The sequence below is a fragment of the Pelecanus crispus genome, chromosome 5 (assembly GCF_030463565.1).
Source record: "Pelecanus crispus isolate bPelCri1 chromosome 5, bPelCri1.pri, whole genome shotgun sequence".
NCBI classification, from domain to species: Eukaryota; Metazoa; Chordata; class Aves; order Pelecaniformes; family Pelecanidae; genus Pelecanus; species Pelecanus crispus.
The window spans coordinates 71,262,503-71,279,047 of NC_134647.1; the positions used below are offsets into that span (position 1 = coordinate 71,262,503).

The 16,545-nt window shown below is 42.4% G+C and overlaps 1 protein-coding gene across 2 annotated transcripts in view; it reads right to left on the bottom strand.

The window, feature by feature from the left end:
• Positions 1-11,660, bottom strand: part of MAST2 (microtubule associated serine/threonine kinase 2) — a 194,452-nt gene extending 182,792 nt beyond the window's left edge. The window contains exon 1 of one of the 2 annotated variants that reach the window (XM_075710859.1): positions 11,472-11,660. In XM_075710859.1, coding sequence (XP_075566974.1) covers positions 11,472-11,660 — 189 coding nt within the window. The remainder of the gene's footprint in view (positions 1-11,471) is intronic. The other variant, XM_075710860.1, reaches the window with a different exon arrangement.
• Between the last annotated feature and the right edge of the window lie 4,885 nt (positions 11,661-16,545).

A 16,545-nucleotide genomic window follows, 5' to 3' on the forward strand; every position in this document is an offset into this window, starting at 1 on the left:
ATTTATAAGCTTTCCTCTAAAACAGTAACTATAATTTATTTATTTGTACTCTCTGATCTTCTGGTGCTGTCCAGAACACTTAACATCAGTCCTGACCATTTGATTTCCTTTTAAAGCTCTTCTCTAAGGCTCCATATTAAAATGTGATTTTTATGATAATAAAGTGCTAAAAAATACACTAAAGATTGAATGGTGTTCTTTTAGTGACTAATAAACCTATTTTAATTATTAAGCATTCAATTTTTGAGATGACATTTCTTTACTCTGGGGCCTTACAATGGCTTCTTTAAAATAAAACTGGGGTCTCACTCCATTTCAAATGGAAAAAAGTACACTAAGAAGAGCTGTTGCTAGTCTCCTCAGCTAGTCCTCAGTGAACAGAGGACATGCATCTACCAGGAGATTAACAGAATATCAAAAACACCAATGCAAGGCATTCAATTATTTCACTACCTATCAGTGCATTTTTTCCCCTAAGTAGTTCCACAAGTCTCCATTACATACTCTTTTCCAGTTTTGCCTTTCCAGGAGTTTAACACTTCACTTGCATTAGTGAAGTTGGATTCTTTGGGTCTTGTACATACTTCATCAGAAAGCTCTGAAAGCCACATAAAGGACAAAGATATCTATGCAGTTTTGCTGATTTGTGTACTTGCTTTGTAATACAACTTGTATTTTAAGAAAGAGTGCAGAGAAATGCAATTTGATGATTCTAAGATGCATGCTCTTCAATGCAAAGAGAAGCAAACCCCAAGTTTAATACCTGGGATAACTGAAAATCAATAGGCACAGGGAAACAGCCTTCCTGGAAACATGCAACCACGCTTAAACCAATTGTAGAGTACAAATCAGGTGTTTATGCAGTCCTTCTGCATGTGTATGACTCTCAGTGTCATGAAAAAAGCATGCATAAGCAGCAGAATCAAGTTCCAGTTAGTATACATAGTACCAGGAAGGCATATTAGAAAACTACTTTTTTTTATTTTTAAATCATTCTTATTGAGCTCAAAGCATGACAGCTGTGTATTTGAAGGATAAAAGAACATGCTTGAGCATCAATTAGTCAATCTGACAAGTACTACATTTCATAAAAATCCTCAAGCTTCCTGAAATACAGCTGCAATACGTTTTCACAAGTTTTCATCCCATGGACAGTACTGAATTCCCCTCACTCCTTAGTGGATGTACCTTTTGCCCTTAGTTTTTGTTTGGCTAGATTAAGAAGAGATGACAAAGTGTCTCAAGTTTGGGTCCAACCATACACATAATTCAGTCCTTAGTAAAACTGCTTTCTGTACACTGCAGGCCAGCATTTGTTTACCCTTGTAACCATTCGGTACTTTGTCTTCCATCATGAAAGACAAACTGGTCTGTGAACTCTTCCATCAAATCCAACAGGGAAAAATCAACAGCGATGGCAGGACCTATAAAATCTTTTTTTTTTTTTTTTTTAAATCCTGATGTGCTAGCAGCTAACATATCAAAGTGGCACATAGTGTATACTGAGCTAATTTCCGTAAGACAGCTCACAGTCATTGCAAGGAGTTAGGGCTAGCAGAATGTAGCCTCCTATAAACAACAACTTTAAGTGTTACTAGAAATCTGTCTTGAATGGATTGCTGGATGTTTGGAAAACGTGCAGATAATGGAAGCAGCAATCCAGAAGTGCACTGAAATTCAGCTTCTTATTGTAACTACTGTTAAGTATTTTTACTATTAGCAGAATTAGCTGAGATGCCAAACACCTACAACAGGAGTTTCAGAAATACTAGCATGACACAGTAAAGGCCAAAAAAAAAAAGTTATCCAAGTGTCATTCAATTAAGTAGTGAAATAACTTATTTTGGCTTTGTACTCTTGAAAATGTTTACAGTGGATTACTTGTCACACTATGTAGTAAAAAACATTAGAGAAAATCTTCCTATATAGACAGTTCGTGAAGACGTGTGGACTGAAAGTGAATCAGAAATTACACTTCCAAAATTCTTAAACTCCCCACAGTCCAACCTTAAGAGTGCTATCTGCTTCTGGAAATTTGAACAGGTACATGGAATGTTTTAAAGCACCATCTTGCTTTTACATGCAACTAAAAGGCTTTAGAAAGTATTTTATTGTTAAATTGTTTACTACATGTATATTAAAAAAAAGATAATATTTACGATGCAGTTCTAATAGCAAAGGCATGATTTTTTCCTGGAACGAAACAGAGCATCATCCTATTTTCCATGTAAATAATGGACCTCCATTAACACTACAGCCATTCCAAATAGCAAAAAAATGACAAGCTAAACAGCTAGATTTTTTTATTATTGCTGGGTGTTCTAGTCTTGAATCATCTTCCCTCACTGCATTGTAATGTGTATTTATAACAGAACATTTGAAAATAATTTCTGACAGGTTACTAGTTTTAGGGTTCGTGGGACCTACGCATTTTCACCAGGCTTCAAATAGTACTACATCACTACAAAAAGACACTAACCACAGCACATCATTATTTGATGTGGAAATGAAATTATTAAAACTCTACGTCACCTATCTATTTAGCTGTTGTGGTTCTTGAGGAACAAGGTCTTGATGGGTGATAAAACTTTTTGGTTTAGTCTCAAACAGTTCACTAACCTGGTGGTCTTCACTGCTTCCTTAGCTTCAGCTACTCGTTCCATGAATAAGAATTAAATAAGAGTAAAAACAACTTTTATTTTAAATAAATGCTTATCATTGTATCTATAATAATCCACTGCATTTCTTATAAGCACCAAAGCTATGTTGGCTTATGGAGCACAACAGGCAGCTCAGGCGATAAAAACAATCTATCAGATAAAAATAAAGAATTGCCTCTTCTAGAGACTCTAAGAACTACCTTGACAGGCAAGACAACATTCACATTCTTTGCGCTGCAAGAAGGCATATGAGCTTGCTCAAGAAGTATGTCAACTTCTAGGCGTAAATAATGCATACCCATTCCTCCAACACAATACACACAGATATTACTTGGTTTCCCAAAGCATGCAGTCATGAGTATACCCACAGCCTTTCTGAGTGTTCTGTAGATGCCTAATCCTAGCCTCAGACAGCACTCCGCTGTTATCCTCAAGTGATCTGTAACAAATACTTAGTAGCAGCAGCTTTTCCCTTCAAGCTAATAATTGATTATGATTATAAAGACAAGTAGTCCCACAACAAATCCAGCCACTTCCAGTTGAAGACTTCTCTTGGCTCCTTCACTTCTATACTCCTTTTGGACAAGAAATACAATGCACTGCTGAACTCAGATGCAAATCATCAGCAACATGAACACCTTATATATTCATTCCGCTGCCTGCTCAGCTATTCTAATATGCAAGATATTAAATTAATGTGGCTAATACACAATATTTGCTCTTACTCTTCACTTCTGACAGGAAATTGAAATCTCACATGGGTGAGCTGAATCATCTAAGCTGCTGATGCAATGCCTACTTACTTACTGATTTACAGAAATTGATTTAAATGTATTAGGTTTGTCCATTAATATTCAACTTTGAGGAAGGTGATGTTTTTATTATATCAGGCCAGAGAAGTGCCATATGCCCTTTGGCTCTATTTTGCTATTATCTAACCAGCCCATGGCAGAATTGGTCACTTCACTCTACATCCCTTTTGTCTGCTTCTAGATGAATCTTTTGGCTCAATTCTGTTATTATCGAATAAGTACATTGCAGAACTGATCACTTGACTACATTCCCCTTTGCCTGCTTTTAGATTACTCCTTTCTTCAGTCTCTTCCCTCCTCTCCATACTTCTAAACATTAATATGAACGTACAAGTGAACTCAGAGCAACATGTTGCCAGCTGCTGCCATTGCTGCCCAGTCAAAATACAGAAAGGCAAAACTATGGCTAATGAAGAAGTCAAGCAGGAGTAGCTCTGGCATCAACAAGAATCAGCTTATGGAAGGCAGCAAGACACACCTACAGGATGTCGAGAGATTTCCTCTTTCTGGCTTCTTTTCTTGCCTCCTCAGGAAAAGGACAGAGAAGAAAACAGAGGCTGAACATACATGTCATAGGGTACAGTATCTTCTTCCGCCTCTATGCTCTGGCTTCTTCACTACCTTTATTTCTCCACAGAGAAGGGGATAAACTTAAGAAATTAAACTCTGGGGTTGAGTAAGAATGCCTGCCAGCCAACCATACACTCTGGACTCTGGTTCACCATGTTAGAAGCTTTACAGGCTAGAACTTGGCATCTTCTTATAAAAAAACCACACTTATTTTTTGCTCTCTCCCTGTAATGAGAAAAAGAGCTAGACAGCAACAAAGAAAGGGAGATGGGAAAAGGAAGTCGGAGGTCTACGAACAGTAACTGAGTTTTTAATGATAAGTCACATCCACATCTTGTAATTTAGGAGTCTTTACCAATGTCTTCCTTAAGACTTTCTTTAGCTCCCTTAATGAAACAGCCACAGGACAGAATTGCCCTAAAATCAGCCCTAAATGGCAACAATATCCCAAAACAGGTAGCTAGAAGTATTTATGTAAACAGATGGTTCCTGATCTTCTAGAATTCAGCAGCACTCTGTCCCTCCTTTGATAAGAAGGGGTAATGATGCTTACAGAACATATGTGGCTATGTTTAATCTATATTGGCTTTTATGGAATCCGTAATATGAATATTTAAAACTACACTTTATTGCAAATGCAATCTGCATTGCTAGTGATACATCCATTTGATTCCACTTATTTGTTTGAATTTTGGAAATAAACTTCCATTTTCTTCCAATTAAGTTTCACCCCAGCTTGTAGGTTTTGATATGAAATTGGAAGAAACAGCTTTGAGTGTTGTGAGCTGTTAATCATAGGGTTCATGGCTGGGGGAGCAGAACAGGAGCTGCAACAGAGCTCTGATCAGCAGCCCGAGACGCGTAGAGAAAGCTCAGAAGCAAAGCGTCAACTGAACTCCGAAAGCCTGCTTCCTCACCTATCAAACAAAAGGGAAGACTCATGGTAGAAATAACCAAAGAACACCAAACTGTTATGCAGTCTACATACAGGGCTCATTACAATAGAGGTACTGCCTTAATAGCACTGATGGCACCTAAAGGGAAAAGAAAAAAGAGAAAATGCTTAGTATATTTGAAGCACAGAAGTTCTGATTAGGAAAAAAGAAAGATCTCGTCAATTTCCAGGCTTGCCACACAGCAAGGAAAGCAGGGTAACAGCTTTGCAGCTGTGGAGGCAAAACAAATCTGACTAGCACTCTGGGGTTTGGCCAGCTTCTCCCTGCCGGTCACTGACTGCTTTCCAAAAAAACGAACAGGGTGAGAAGTCAGTGGAAAAGATCCTTTGCCATTCCTTAAAAAAAAAAAAAAAAACACAACAAACAAAAAACCCAACAACAACAAAAAAACCCAACCAAAATATAAAGACAACATGAAAGGGGGTTAAGCTTTCTAACCTAAGGTTTGTAAGTAGTCTTGGACCAATTTGCACGATGTTCTGAATACGGGAGTAGAAATATCCACATAGGCATAATGTTACAAAACTCCCTCTCATAAGACACACCCAACTGTGGTAATGCAATCCTCAAAATTGTAAAAAGACAAGTATCAAACAGTAGTGGAGAAGTAACCTTGTATGTGATCACACTATTCCAGGCTGCTGCCAGAATACTACCTATTTTTGGTGCACATACTCCAGGAACAATCAGGGGGAAAGCACAAAGTGCCAGAAGCAAAAGAACTCAGTGTCTTCTGTTCCAACTGAAGCTAGATTTTATATTTCAAATAGTCATACATGGAAAAGATATCAGATAGTAGAGACTTTTTACTGCCTGTGCTAGCACAGGCATATTCCACAACTGAAAGCTGGACATTAGACAAAACCAGCCTTGAAATAAGATGTGGTTTAGCTTCCTAACTGCAGGAATAATTAAACATTGGCAGAGCTTTCCAGAAGAGGTGACAGACACACCATGATCTAAGGCTAAGATAAGATCAATCTCTAAGAGAGATGTTTTAATTTATCTTTCAGGAAAGCTCCATAGCCTGCACATATGGGGAAATCACGCTGGATAACCAGAGTAAAGCATTTTGGCTTTGGGACATATAGATCTACAAAGTTTCAAAGACACATGGAGAGAAAGGAATACTTTTGCTACTCTCGGAAAGTTTGTAGCACTACAGTTCCAAATAACTGTAATAATTAAATGATTCGATTGTAAGTCAGTTACCTTGTTCAAAGCTCAGGAAATACTTTCTATCCAATGCAGAAATGACAGTCTGGGGGACACAGAAGACCTCCCTTCTTCAGACACATCAAAATTTACAGCTGGAGATAGTCTACTGCACTGACTCCCCTATAGAAGGGGCTCCCCCAACACAAAAACTAACCTGGGCTAAGAAGGTTTTTCATCTTTCTCTGTATTATGTATGTAGCTTGACTATTGGCATCAGCTGAACATTTCCCATACAACAAAAATACATGGAGCAGGGGAGCCTCTAGGTTTAGCAACACTTCAGTCCAACTCTTCATCAGCAGCAGCCAAGTTAAACCTTATACAAGACAAAGGGTCCATCTAACCCAAAATCCTGACTCTACAACTTGCAGTCCCTCTACCAGCCCCTTGAACTGCTTGTTGAGATTCTGCTACTGTTGTCCCCTTCACCTCTTTATTATCCTACAAAATCACAAAGTCATGGAATCTACTGATAAATCCTCTCCCGGCCCTGGCCATCCATAGCAAAAGGAGAGGGAAGCTTGACAGAAGTGAGGGTAAAATGCTGACAAGCATGAGGTCTCTTTCTGTTCCCTCACCCTGTCAGATCTCCGAGCAAAGCGCCACTGGGCAGCACCCATTAGTTCCCTGGATGCCTTTGGAGCAGCAAATGCTGTTCTGCAATACTCAGTGCTCAGTGTCCTCTGTTTTTGCTCTTTTGACCCTCAACCTCCATCCCCCTAGACATTCCACAGTACTTCAGCTTTCCTCCTATCCGTGTATTCTCCCCCTGCTTTCAGAGGAAGATAGGATTCAGATGTGTTAGGGACCGGCTAACACGCATTCCTCATGGAAAAAAATCTATACAAATAGCAAAGACATTCCCTACAGACAAGTAAAGGGAAGCATCATGCATTTGCCCTGTTCTAATGTTCTCCTAGATGGTAGTTAATTTCGGCTGTTTTCCTCAGGTGGATGCAGTCTGCCTATTTAATAATCTTCACTGGATCCCTCCTCCAGTACTTCAATTCTGAATGCTTTTTGCATCCATTGCATCCTTTGGCCAAAAAAACCCCCAAACAACCCACCATACATGTATTACCTTTTGCGTGAAGATTCTCTTTTTAAGCCTGACTCCTAGCTTAATACTAGAGGAAACAGCTGCTGTTTGCTATCTACCCTCTACATACCAACCATGGTCTTGTATACTTCCATCATAACCCCCTTAAGTCGTATCTTCTAGACACTGAAGAATCCTTTAAATCAGAACTTTGGCCTTTGATTTCTACCTGAAGTAGAACATGCATAATAGAAGCACCTCTGACAAATATTGGCTATGATCCATGTAGGATATTCCACAATAAATATCACAATGTTTCAAACTAATTATGTAAGCATGACATGGAAACAATCTAATCCTTATAATACACCTCTGGATGAGGGTGACTGTCACTCCTAAGCAACAATAACTTTCATCTCAGCTTTCCATTTTTCTCCTTCAACGGAGTCAGCAAATACATGATGATGAAGCTGATACTTTACAGAAATCCAAGTGGGCCATGCTTGACAAAGATGCCCTCACTCAATGAAACTGAACTGTCATGGGATAAGAAGGACAATTCAACTATGAATTAATGACTGATGAACAGATAGGAAATAAGAAGCTGGAACAATTGGCCTTTTTCCCAAAAAAGAAGGATCACCAGTGGAGTCCCACAAGGATCTGTTCTGGGAACAATACCTTCAACATTTTAAAGCAAAATCTAGCAAAGAAGCTTAATACTTACGTGACAGAGTTTGCTGACAATGCTTAAAGTTATTCAAGGTTGCAAAACCGATGGCCAAAGATCTGAAGAAGGGCTTAATGATACTGTTTAAGTGGGGTGTAAAATAGCAGATAAGATTAAATGTAGATAAATGTAAAGTGATGCATAGTGTAAAAAAAAAAAAAATCTAAATTTATATACACAATGACAAATTCTAAACTAGCTATTACTACTTAAAAGAGTGATTGAAGAGTTATAACAGACAGTTCCATGAAAGTGCCAACACAATGTTTAAAGACTGTCAAGAAAAAGCAGGTAGAAGACTAAAGAATAAAACCTAATATGCTATATAAGTTTACAGGGTGTCATACACTGAAATACTGTAGCCAATCCTGGTTATTGTTCCCCAACCCTGTTCCTCTGATCCCTGCATCACTATCTCCAATCAGGAACAGACCTGCAAAAGGTGCAAAGAAAACAGCAAGGACAACGAAAAGGATAGAGTCACTTCTTTCTAAAATGCCTCTGGAAAAGTCACAAGCAAGGGATGGTAAATAAAATAAAAAGTTACCAAGCCGTAAGCCACACAGAAGAACATGGTTTCTCTTTTTCACCGCCTCTTCCAATACAAGAATTAACGAACAAGGCACGAAACAAGCAGGTAGAAGGTTCAAAAGCAAACAAAAAGAAGTGGTTTTTCCACACAAAATGTGTTTAAGCCTTACAACACTCAGCCACAGGATGTTGTGGATGCTACAAGCATACACAGCTTCAAATACTGATTGGACAAATTCATAGAAGAAAAAACCCACTGGGGGCACTAAAAACAAATATCACCTCTAGTTCCGGAAACCTGCGAGCCACAAATTACTGGAGGCTGGGAGAGGTATTTCCTTAATACACACTATACTCTTCTCCAAGCATCTGCTTTTGGCAGCTCAGAGAGGCAGGATACGGGGCTAGAGGGATCTTTAATGTGACCAAGTACAGTCATTTTTATGTTCTTACATAACTCATAAAAAAGTGAAAACATTAATCATATGTACATGTCAGAACTATAAGCACAGCACGTTAAAGGACCAGATTTTCAAAGGCCTAAAGTACAGTGATTAGCTACTACAGTCACATTTTGATAAGTCCTTTTTCCAACATTAGTTTATTCTAACCCCGCCACAAACTTGTGCAAATGTATGGCAAACAAGCTGTGAAATCTGAATTTAACTGAGAACGGTTCCCTGCAGCTGTGCACACTGTTGCATTGGTACAGCTGAGGGCATACTACAGGCTTGGAAACAACAGGGCTACTTAAATCAGAAGTCGCCCCTAAGGAAGTATTTGTCAAGCTACAAGTTGCGCGAGTGGAAATGGAGTAACACGCTGTCTTTTGCATCTCAGAGGGCCCTTTCCACCACATCCACACTACGAACCCCTGATGTTTAAAGAAATACCAAATTATTGATATTAAAGACAGAAATGCTGCGAGTGGACTTTTTTGTCCCATTTATTAAATTTGTCCAACATATCTATTTCTGGTTGCTTAGTGCATTTACAAAACTTCCACCACTTCAAATGGAAGACAAAAGGGGACAGGGGATAAGAGGTTCTCCTTTGAAGTTTGGGGGGGCATCTCACATAGGTTGAGTAGAAGCTTTCTTTACTTTAGCTGTAAAACTCCTCAGAGACTCCATCACACTGAATACTTGCCAGCACATAAAGATCTGCTCCTACAAGTCACATCAGGTCTTAGTCAGAGCACCCAAGCTAAAAACAAACTGGCAGTATCTCCCATTAGGAAGTCTTGTGCACCTCAAAGTTTCTGAACTTGCAGCCTTTCCTGTTTTGCAATGTTAATGTTGTTTTGGTGAAGCTTCCCCAGTGTTCAATACATTATACAGTATGTATGCATGATTTGTAAAAAGTTAGTTCACAACTACCAAGAATGGAGGTAATTTCCGCTAACTTCCATGTCAATATCATATACAATATGTCAAAGCGGTACAACAAACACCTTGCTATTGCATTTGATAGCTCTACCAACCACTGTTTCAATGGACAGTTGGGAATAAACTAAATCACCTCTTCTGCTTTTAGATATTTTTTTTTCTCCACTGAATAAGGATATTAGTGTTCCTCAATTGTTTCAGGAAGTGATAAGCATCAAAAGCAGCAGCACTTCCTAGCCACCTGGCTTAACAAGACACTAGAGAATAAAATAAAAAGTAAAAAAATAGAGCTCTCTTTTTCCAGAGCCCAGTCTGAGAAATCTATATTCAAGAGAAATCCACTAGTCAAAGCCAAAATACAAGTCTCCTATAACTGAAGGCAATGTAATGCAGCTTATCTAGAAGAACCTAAGAAAATATTAAAAAAAAAAAAAAAAAGAGTAAGCCTGTGCATCTGCAACTATGACGTAAACTTAAGACACCTTTTTAACAAGGAAAGCCAAAGAACCTGTTTTTTCACTTTGCTCCTAAAAATGGCAAAACAAACCAACAAATTACTGCATCCTGGGAGTCTTCACACTTGTGATACTTTCTCCTTCTCTTAAAAAAAAAAAAAAAAAAAGCAGTAGTTGCCATCTACATTTTTAAACTGCTAAGTCTCATCCCCTATTTTTCTCTCTTGTAAAACTAGGAATATCAAAACACACCGAAACAAAGTTGAAGATCTCTTGGGTCTCTTATCCCTGTAACCCTAAGTAGCAATCAGCAGATCCTTTTTTTTTTTTTTTTTTTTTTTGGGGGGGGGGGGGCGTGAAAGACATAAAAGTGGACACATTGAACTTATGCACTCTCGCTTTTAAGAAGCCTATGCGTTTTCGAATATCTGCAAAGGCATTTTCTTAAATAAGCCGCTTCTTGCGTTAAGAATTAAGACCTAAGAGATGCTGGAAAAGGCATCGTAACTAATGTCACAACTAGGAGTGACCTACAGAAGGCTGCGAGCAAGAAGCGTTCTGAAACCATTAATGCCAGCAAGCATATAACTCAAACTAGATTTCACTGCATCCTCCCTCGCTTCTCCACCGGCACGCAGGACTTCTGGCACCGCAACGCCTCCCCCCCGCTCACCCAACGCCATGCCGGCAGGCCACCGGCAGGCCACCGGCAGGCCACCGGCAGGCCACCGCTCCAGCGCTGGCCGCCGGCTCTGTTCTCCTCTTCTGGGGGCACCCACCTGAGGCAGCGCACGCAGCCCGGGAGGACGCTCGGAGGATGCGGTCTCAACGAGCGCCGCTGCAGGCAGCCTCCCCCCCGCGCACCGCACCTCTCCCCGGCCAGCCCCCGGCCACCCTGCCCCCGCCGCAGCCACGGCAGCCCCCGCCCGGGCCCGGCGCACCCCTGCCCGGCGACTGCGGCAGCCGCAGCCCGGCCGGGCGCCGAGGGCGGCACCGCCGGCCGCCCCCGCCCGCCACGCGGGGCGCGCGTCTCCATGCCAACGGCCGCCACCGGCCCGGCCCGGCCCGGCCCGGCCCGGCGGGGCCCCCCCCGCCCCACGCCCCGGCTTTACCCTCTCCGGCGCCTCCCGGCAAGGCGCCCCCGCGGCCCGGGCGTCCTCCGGCTCCTTCCTGCCGCCGCCCCCCAGCAGGGTGGCTCTCCGCTCCGCCGCGCTGGCGGCCACCGCCCGCCCGGCCTCCCTCCGCGGCGGCGGCGGCGGCGGCGCCGCCGCTTTGTCCCCCCGGGAGCGGCCCTTTCTCATCGCGGCGGCTTCTCCTCAGCGGCGGCTGCGGCGCGACTCGGGCCCCCGCGGCGCGGAGCCGGCCATGGCCGGCGGGAGTCACGGAGAGCCGGGGCGGCGCCACCGTCGCCGCCACCACCTGCGCGCGGGGCGGAGGGACATGCCCGCCCGCCGCCGCCGCTCCCGCCGCCGCCGCCTGTCAGGGAGCGCGGGCGCAGCGCCTGCCGCGGCGCCGCCCCCCCACCCCCCGCGCGCCCGCCCGCCCGTCCGCCCGCTGCCTATCGCGAGAGCAGCGGCCTCGCGGCGGGGAAGAGGCGCGAGACTTGGGGGAGGGAAGGAGGGGAGCGCGCGAGACTTGTCACGAGGGGCGGGCGGGAGGTGCGAGGCGGGAAAAGGCGCCGGGCGCGCGGGGAGGGCAGCGGCGGCCCTGAGGGGAGGCCGCACCGCTGCCGGTGAGAAGGCTCCCGGGCAGGAGGAATAAACCCGGGGGGGCCGCGGCGCTCCGGCAGCCTGGCGCCCGGGCAGGGGGGGCCTTGGGCCGCAGAGGCTCTGCTCCCGTGCCGGGAGAGGAGGCACGGAGCCGCCGCGTTGCTGCGAGGTGTAAACCGAGCACTGCCTCCGGGGGCGAGGGCAGCGTTTCCGCCCCCATCGTCGTGATCCGGGGTCAGCTCAGGTGTGCGGCAGCGAGCGGCTTCTGCGTCAATAAATTCTTAGTTGCCCCTGAACACGTGAGCGCAGGACCATTTTGGTGGTGTCGCCAGTAGTGGGTCGGATTTGGGCAGACGTTTGGATTTGGATTTGGGCAGGCAGTTCGTTCCCAGAGGCCCAGCAGCTCCTCCAGCCTGGCACGGTGCTCGGGTGGCCGGAGCGGCTCTGGGCAGCCCCCAGCCCTCCGCAGGAACACCGGGCTGCGGGAAAACTACCAGCAGTGCCGTCAACTGCTACAGCCCACTTTTTTATGGAGCAGATTAAGATGTAGTTCGGCGTCTTCTCGGTAGAAAAGACAAACCTACGGAGATTCATTACCTCAAGGAGTAATCAGAGCGTATATCATCATCTTGCGTTTCATCTCAATAATTCACACCCTCTCAGCGTTTTTGTCTTTGCAAATTATTTCCTGAGGGAATAAGTTACCAGTTTCTGCATTCATTTTTCACAAAAGCAACTTCAAAGTTGTCTTTTTTTTCACTACTACACAGTCAGGAACCTTGCTATTGCTGCAGAAAAAACAATTCTTTCTCCTTTTTCACCAAGCTGAAAAGGCTTATACATCTTCAGCCAGAAGTCTGATTTTATAAATTTTTTATTCCTTTTATATAAACGAAGACAACAAAAATACACTTGCAAACAATTTATGCGTGTAGATGAGTGGGAGCATTTTTAAATAATTACTAAGAATATTTAAATTCTTGCTGAAAACTATTTCAGGATGCTGGATTAGTGACAGAGATCTTTTTCCATCGTAATTGTATATGATAGAGATGGACAACCATGTGGAATTTCCCAGCTGGGAATCCTGCCCTAACTAGATGTAAATAATGCAAATTTACAGAATCTTGGCATCCGTGATAATGTGAGTCTATTAGGATGGCACAGAGCCTCGTCATAATTTGGCTGGATCTTTGCCCTGTTGCAACATAGATGCCAATTAGTTATTTGTTGGTTATGGCCTGTGGGCCACCTTGCACTGGCTCACACCTGTTCGCTGCATGTGCCAAAAAAGAATTCATGAATACGGGAAGAAAAGTCACAATGAGAATTTGAATAACGCTACCTGCTTTTGAAACATTAAAAACGAATCTTCAGTTGTTAGTTTTAGATAGAATTGCAAATAATTGCCTCCTGGTTCAGTATTTTACTCAAAACAATTTAAAAATCTTTTTGATCACTCCAAATCAAAAAGTCGTTTGGGGGTTAATAGGACATTTTACTTGCAAAAAGACTGTTTTCAGTTTGCTTCTGGATTATTTCCTTCTCTGTTTAATCTCCATTTAGTATTTAGACTTGAGATGTCTTTCCAATATTTTTGGAGCGAAAGAACAGTGAGGTTTCATGTTAAAAGAACAGGAAAAATGCTCCTCATTTTATTGATTCTCCCATATTTTTTCCATTTAAACTCGTCACTGAATATGACCTGAATCTGCAAACCAGTCCGAGTGACCTGATTTTTCTTTTCCGTTTTACTTTTTTTTTTTCCCAACTTTAAATAGAAGTGAACGAATCATGAGTGTCTTGGCAGGGAAAAGGGGTACAGATGAACGAGGCAGAGCGTGGTCTGATGCCATGCCTATGCTCACAGTGTTTGTCTTCAGAAATATTCTGTCACATCCAAAAAAGACAGAAGAGTAATTAATAAAGGCTTATAAACAGGCTGATTATTATGCTATCCAGACTAACCTGGAGCAAAAGCCGGGGACCACAGAGAGCCTGTGTAGCTCACTTACTGATACTTGGCTAATACTCAGTTAATTCTCTTTCTCTTTGCAGTTCCAGATACTTCCTTTCCCTGGCTTCCACCTTGTGTTTTCTCTGTATAAAGAAGGTGTCAGCATGCCCTTCTGCTTCAGAAGGTTGCTGGAACAATGCTATCCAGGAAGACTTCCCTTCCATTCTTCTCTAGCCGGTTTAAAGGGACTTCAGTAAGGCAGAACACAGATTCTAGTCCAGCTTATTCCATGATGTTTTCTGAAATGCCATAAATCCATCTGCAGCATTTTTATGACTACTGAGCACACAGCTACAGCAGTAATTCCTGGAGCTGCAATAGAGATATACAGCTTGAAGCTGTGAGGTTAAAACCTCTTTATTCCAAACAGAATAGAAAATGCTAAACAGTAGATGTTATTAGGATGCTGCTGAACAAGAGAATTTCCTCTACAAAATGAAATACTTAATCATTTGAATTCCTATTAAATTCGAACATTTAGCAACACCAGTGCAGCACAAAGCCCAGCTGATCGCCTATTTTCACTGTTTCCAAGGCAGAACCGCATTGCTAATGCCACCAAACAAGTATATCGCTTGTCATTTGTCATTCTGCTCATACTATACACATAAGCTTCACTCTCAGTATTTCTGCTCTGCCTGAGCTGGAGGAAATGGCTTTAGTTGTTCTGCATGTTAAGCTGTCACACACCTTCTGCTAGTGACCCAGTTCTAATGGTATTCACAGAGAAGTTTTAGTCTTTACACCAGAATACTAATGTTTGGCAATTGGCAATATGCAGTCAGCCCTGAAGATGGCATGGTACTTTGGGATGTTGTGCTATACCTGCGTAGAATGTCAGTAATGACAAGTAATTATACAGGCTGCACGTCATCGCCATGACTCCTGGCTGTTTTTCCTAACTCCACCCCTGTGACAGCATTCTTTTTTCAAGATTCACAAAAAAACCCAGGGTGACACAACTAAAGAATACCAGTTATGCGCAAAACAAAAAATAAGGGTAAAAAAAAGCAGTTACATGAACTGCAGGAAGAGTGAGATTTGCTAGGAAAAGCTTTGACTAAGACTAATCAATTACTCTTTACAGAATGATGCTTCATTTTGTTCAGCAAAAAGCAAGACATTGATCCCAGCTCTGCCAGGCTAGCCAAGCAATGCACGCTGCCTGCACAGCTGAGAACTGCAGCCACAGAGTACAGCTCCCACCACCACCCCTAAGGTCCAGGGAAATGGTAAGAAATACAGGATTTTCCAAAAGAATGCAGGAGAATTAGTAAGTCTGGCACTTTGACACAATTTATGCAAAATTTACTCATGATCTGAATCTAGTGAGGTCTGCTATTTGAGAAGTTCTGCTTTAGACATTTGTGTAATTAATAAAAATAGTTAGTTGAGGTTACTAATCATAGTTACATGAGGACTTTTTACAGGAAGGATGTAAACACTCAAGTTTCAGGGCACAAGCTAATCATTGAATGAAAGAGCATTAGGAAGAAATTTCTTACAGGCAGGTTATTCCGTAAAAGTATATTATACAGTATATTATTCCAGTGCATCTTCACTGGAAACTACTACTATTAGTCAGTCGCAGGGACAGAATAATGAAGTAAATCAACTGCCATCCTGGTCTAGGATGGCAATTACTAGATCTATATATAAGAAAAGTCCAGTCCTAACTGGATATGATTTGCTTTCCAGTTGTTATTTTCGTTCTTTATATACCATGAAGAACATTTATCCTTGTTTGCAGTGATGCGGTATGTCAAAGTGACAGCTTTGCACTGCTGTAACCTTGTTCTAGATACCATATTTACATCTGATAAGGAAGTAGATGTAAATATGCAAATATATGTATCAGGAGTTAAAAGTATGGCTGTGAGGTTTAGGGAGAGCTTAGTGCAATAGCTAAATTAACAGCACTTCTTAGCAACAAAAGCTCATGAGACACATTATAGCTTTAAAGAGACAGAAGGAGACCGGTGAATATGCTGCTTTCACTGTCAGCTTGGACTTGATTGTACAGCAATTGCCACAGTTGACCTGCTTCCCCTAGGTGTTAACAGAGTACAAATTACATATGCATATAAATATGTATATTTGTGTGTATTTCTGAAATGTCCAGAGAGGGAAGCACATAGGGAATGGAGAGATGCTGGCCAGTGGAGTAAGTAGCATCAGATCCTAACTGTTGTCACCCTCTCCTCAGGCACCCACACAAAGATGAGTTTTAAGGAGGACTAGGGCAAAGATTACACGTAGTTTTATGGCTACTTATAGAAATGCCTCCCAAATATGAGATGACAAATGCAAGAAAGCAAGCCATGGAAATCCAACGGGGTACAGTAGAGGCTGGCATCGGGACACTTCAAGAGACTTAATGTGCCTGTATTGAAAGAGAACAGGCAGAAAGGGCATAGATAAACTGAGAAGGCAGTTGGAAGTGAAAACAGGTTTTGATTG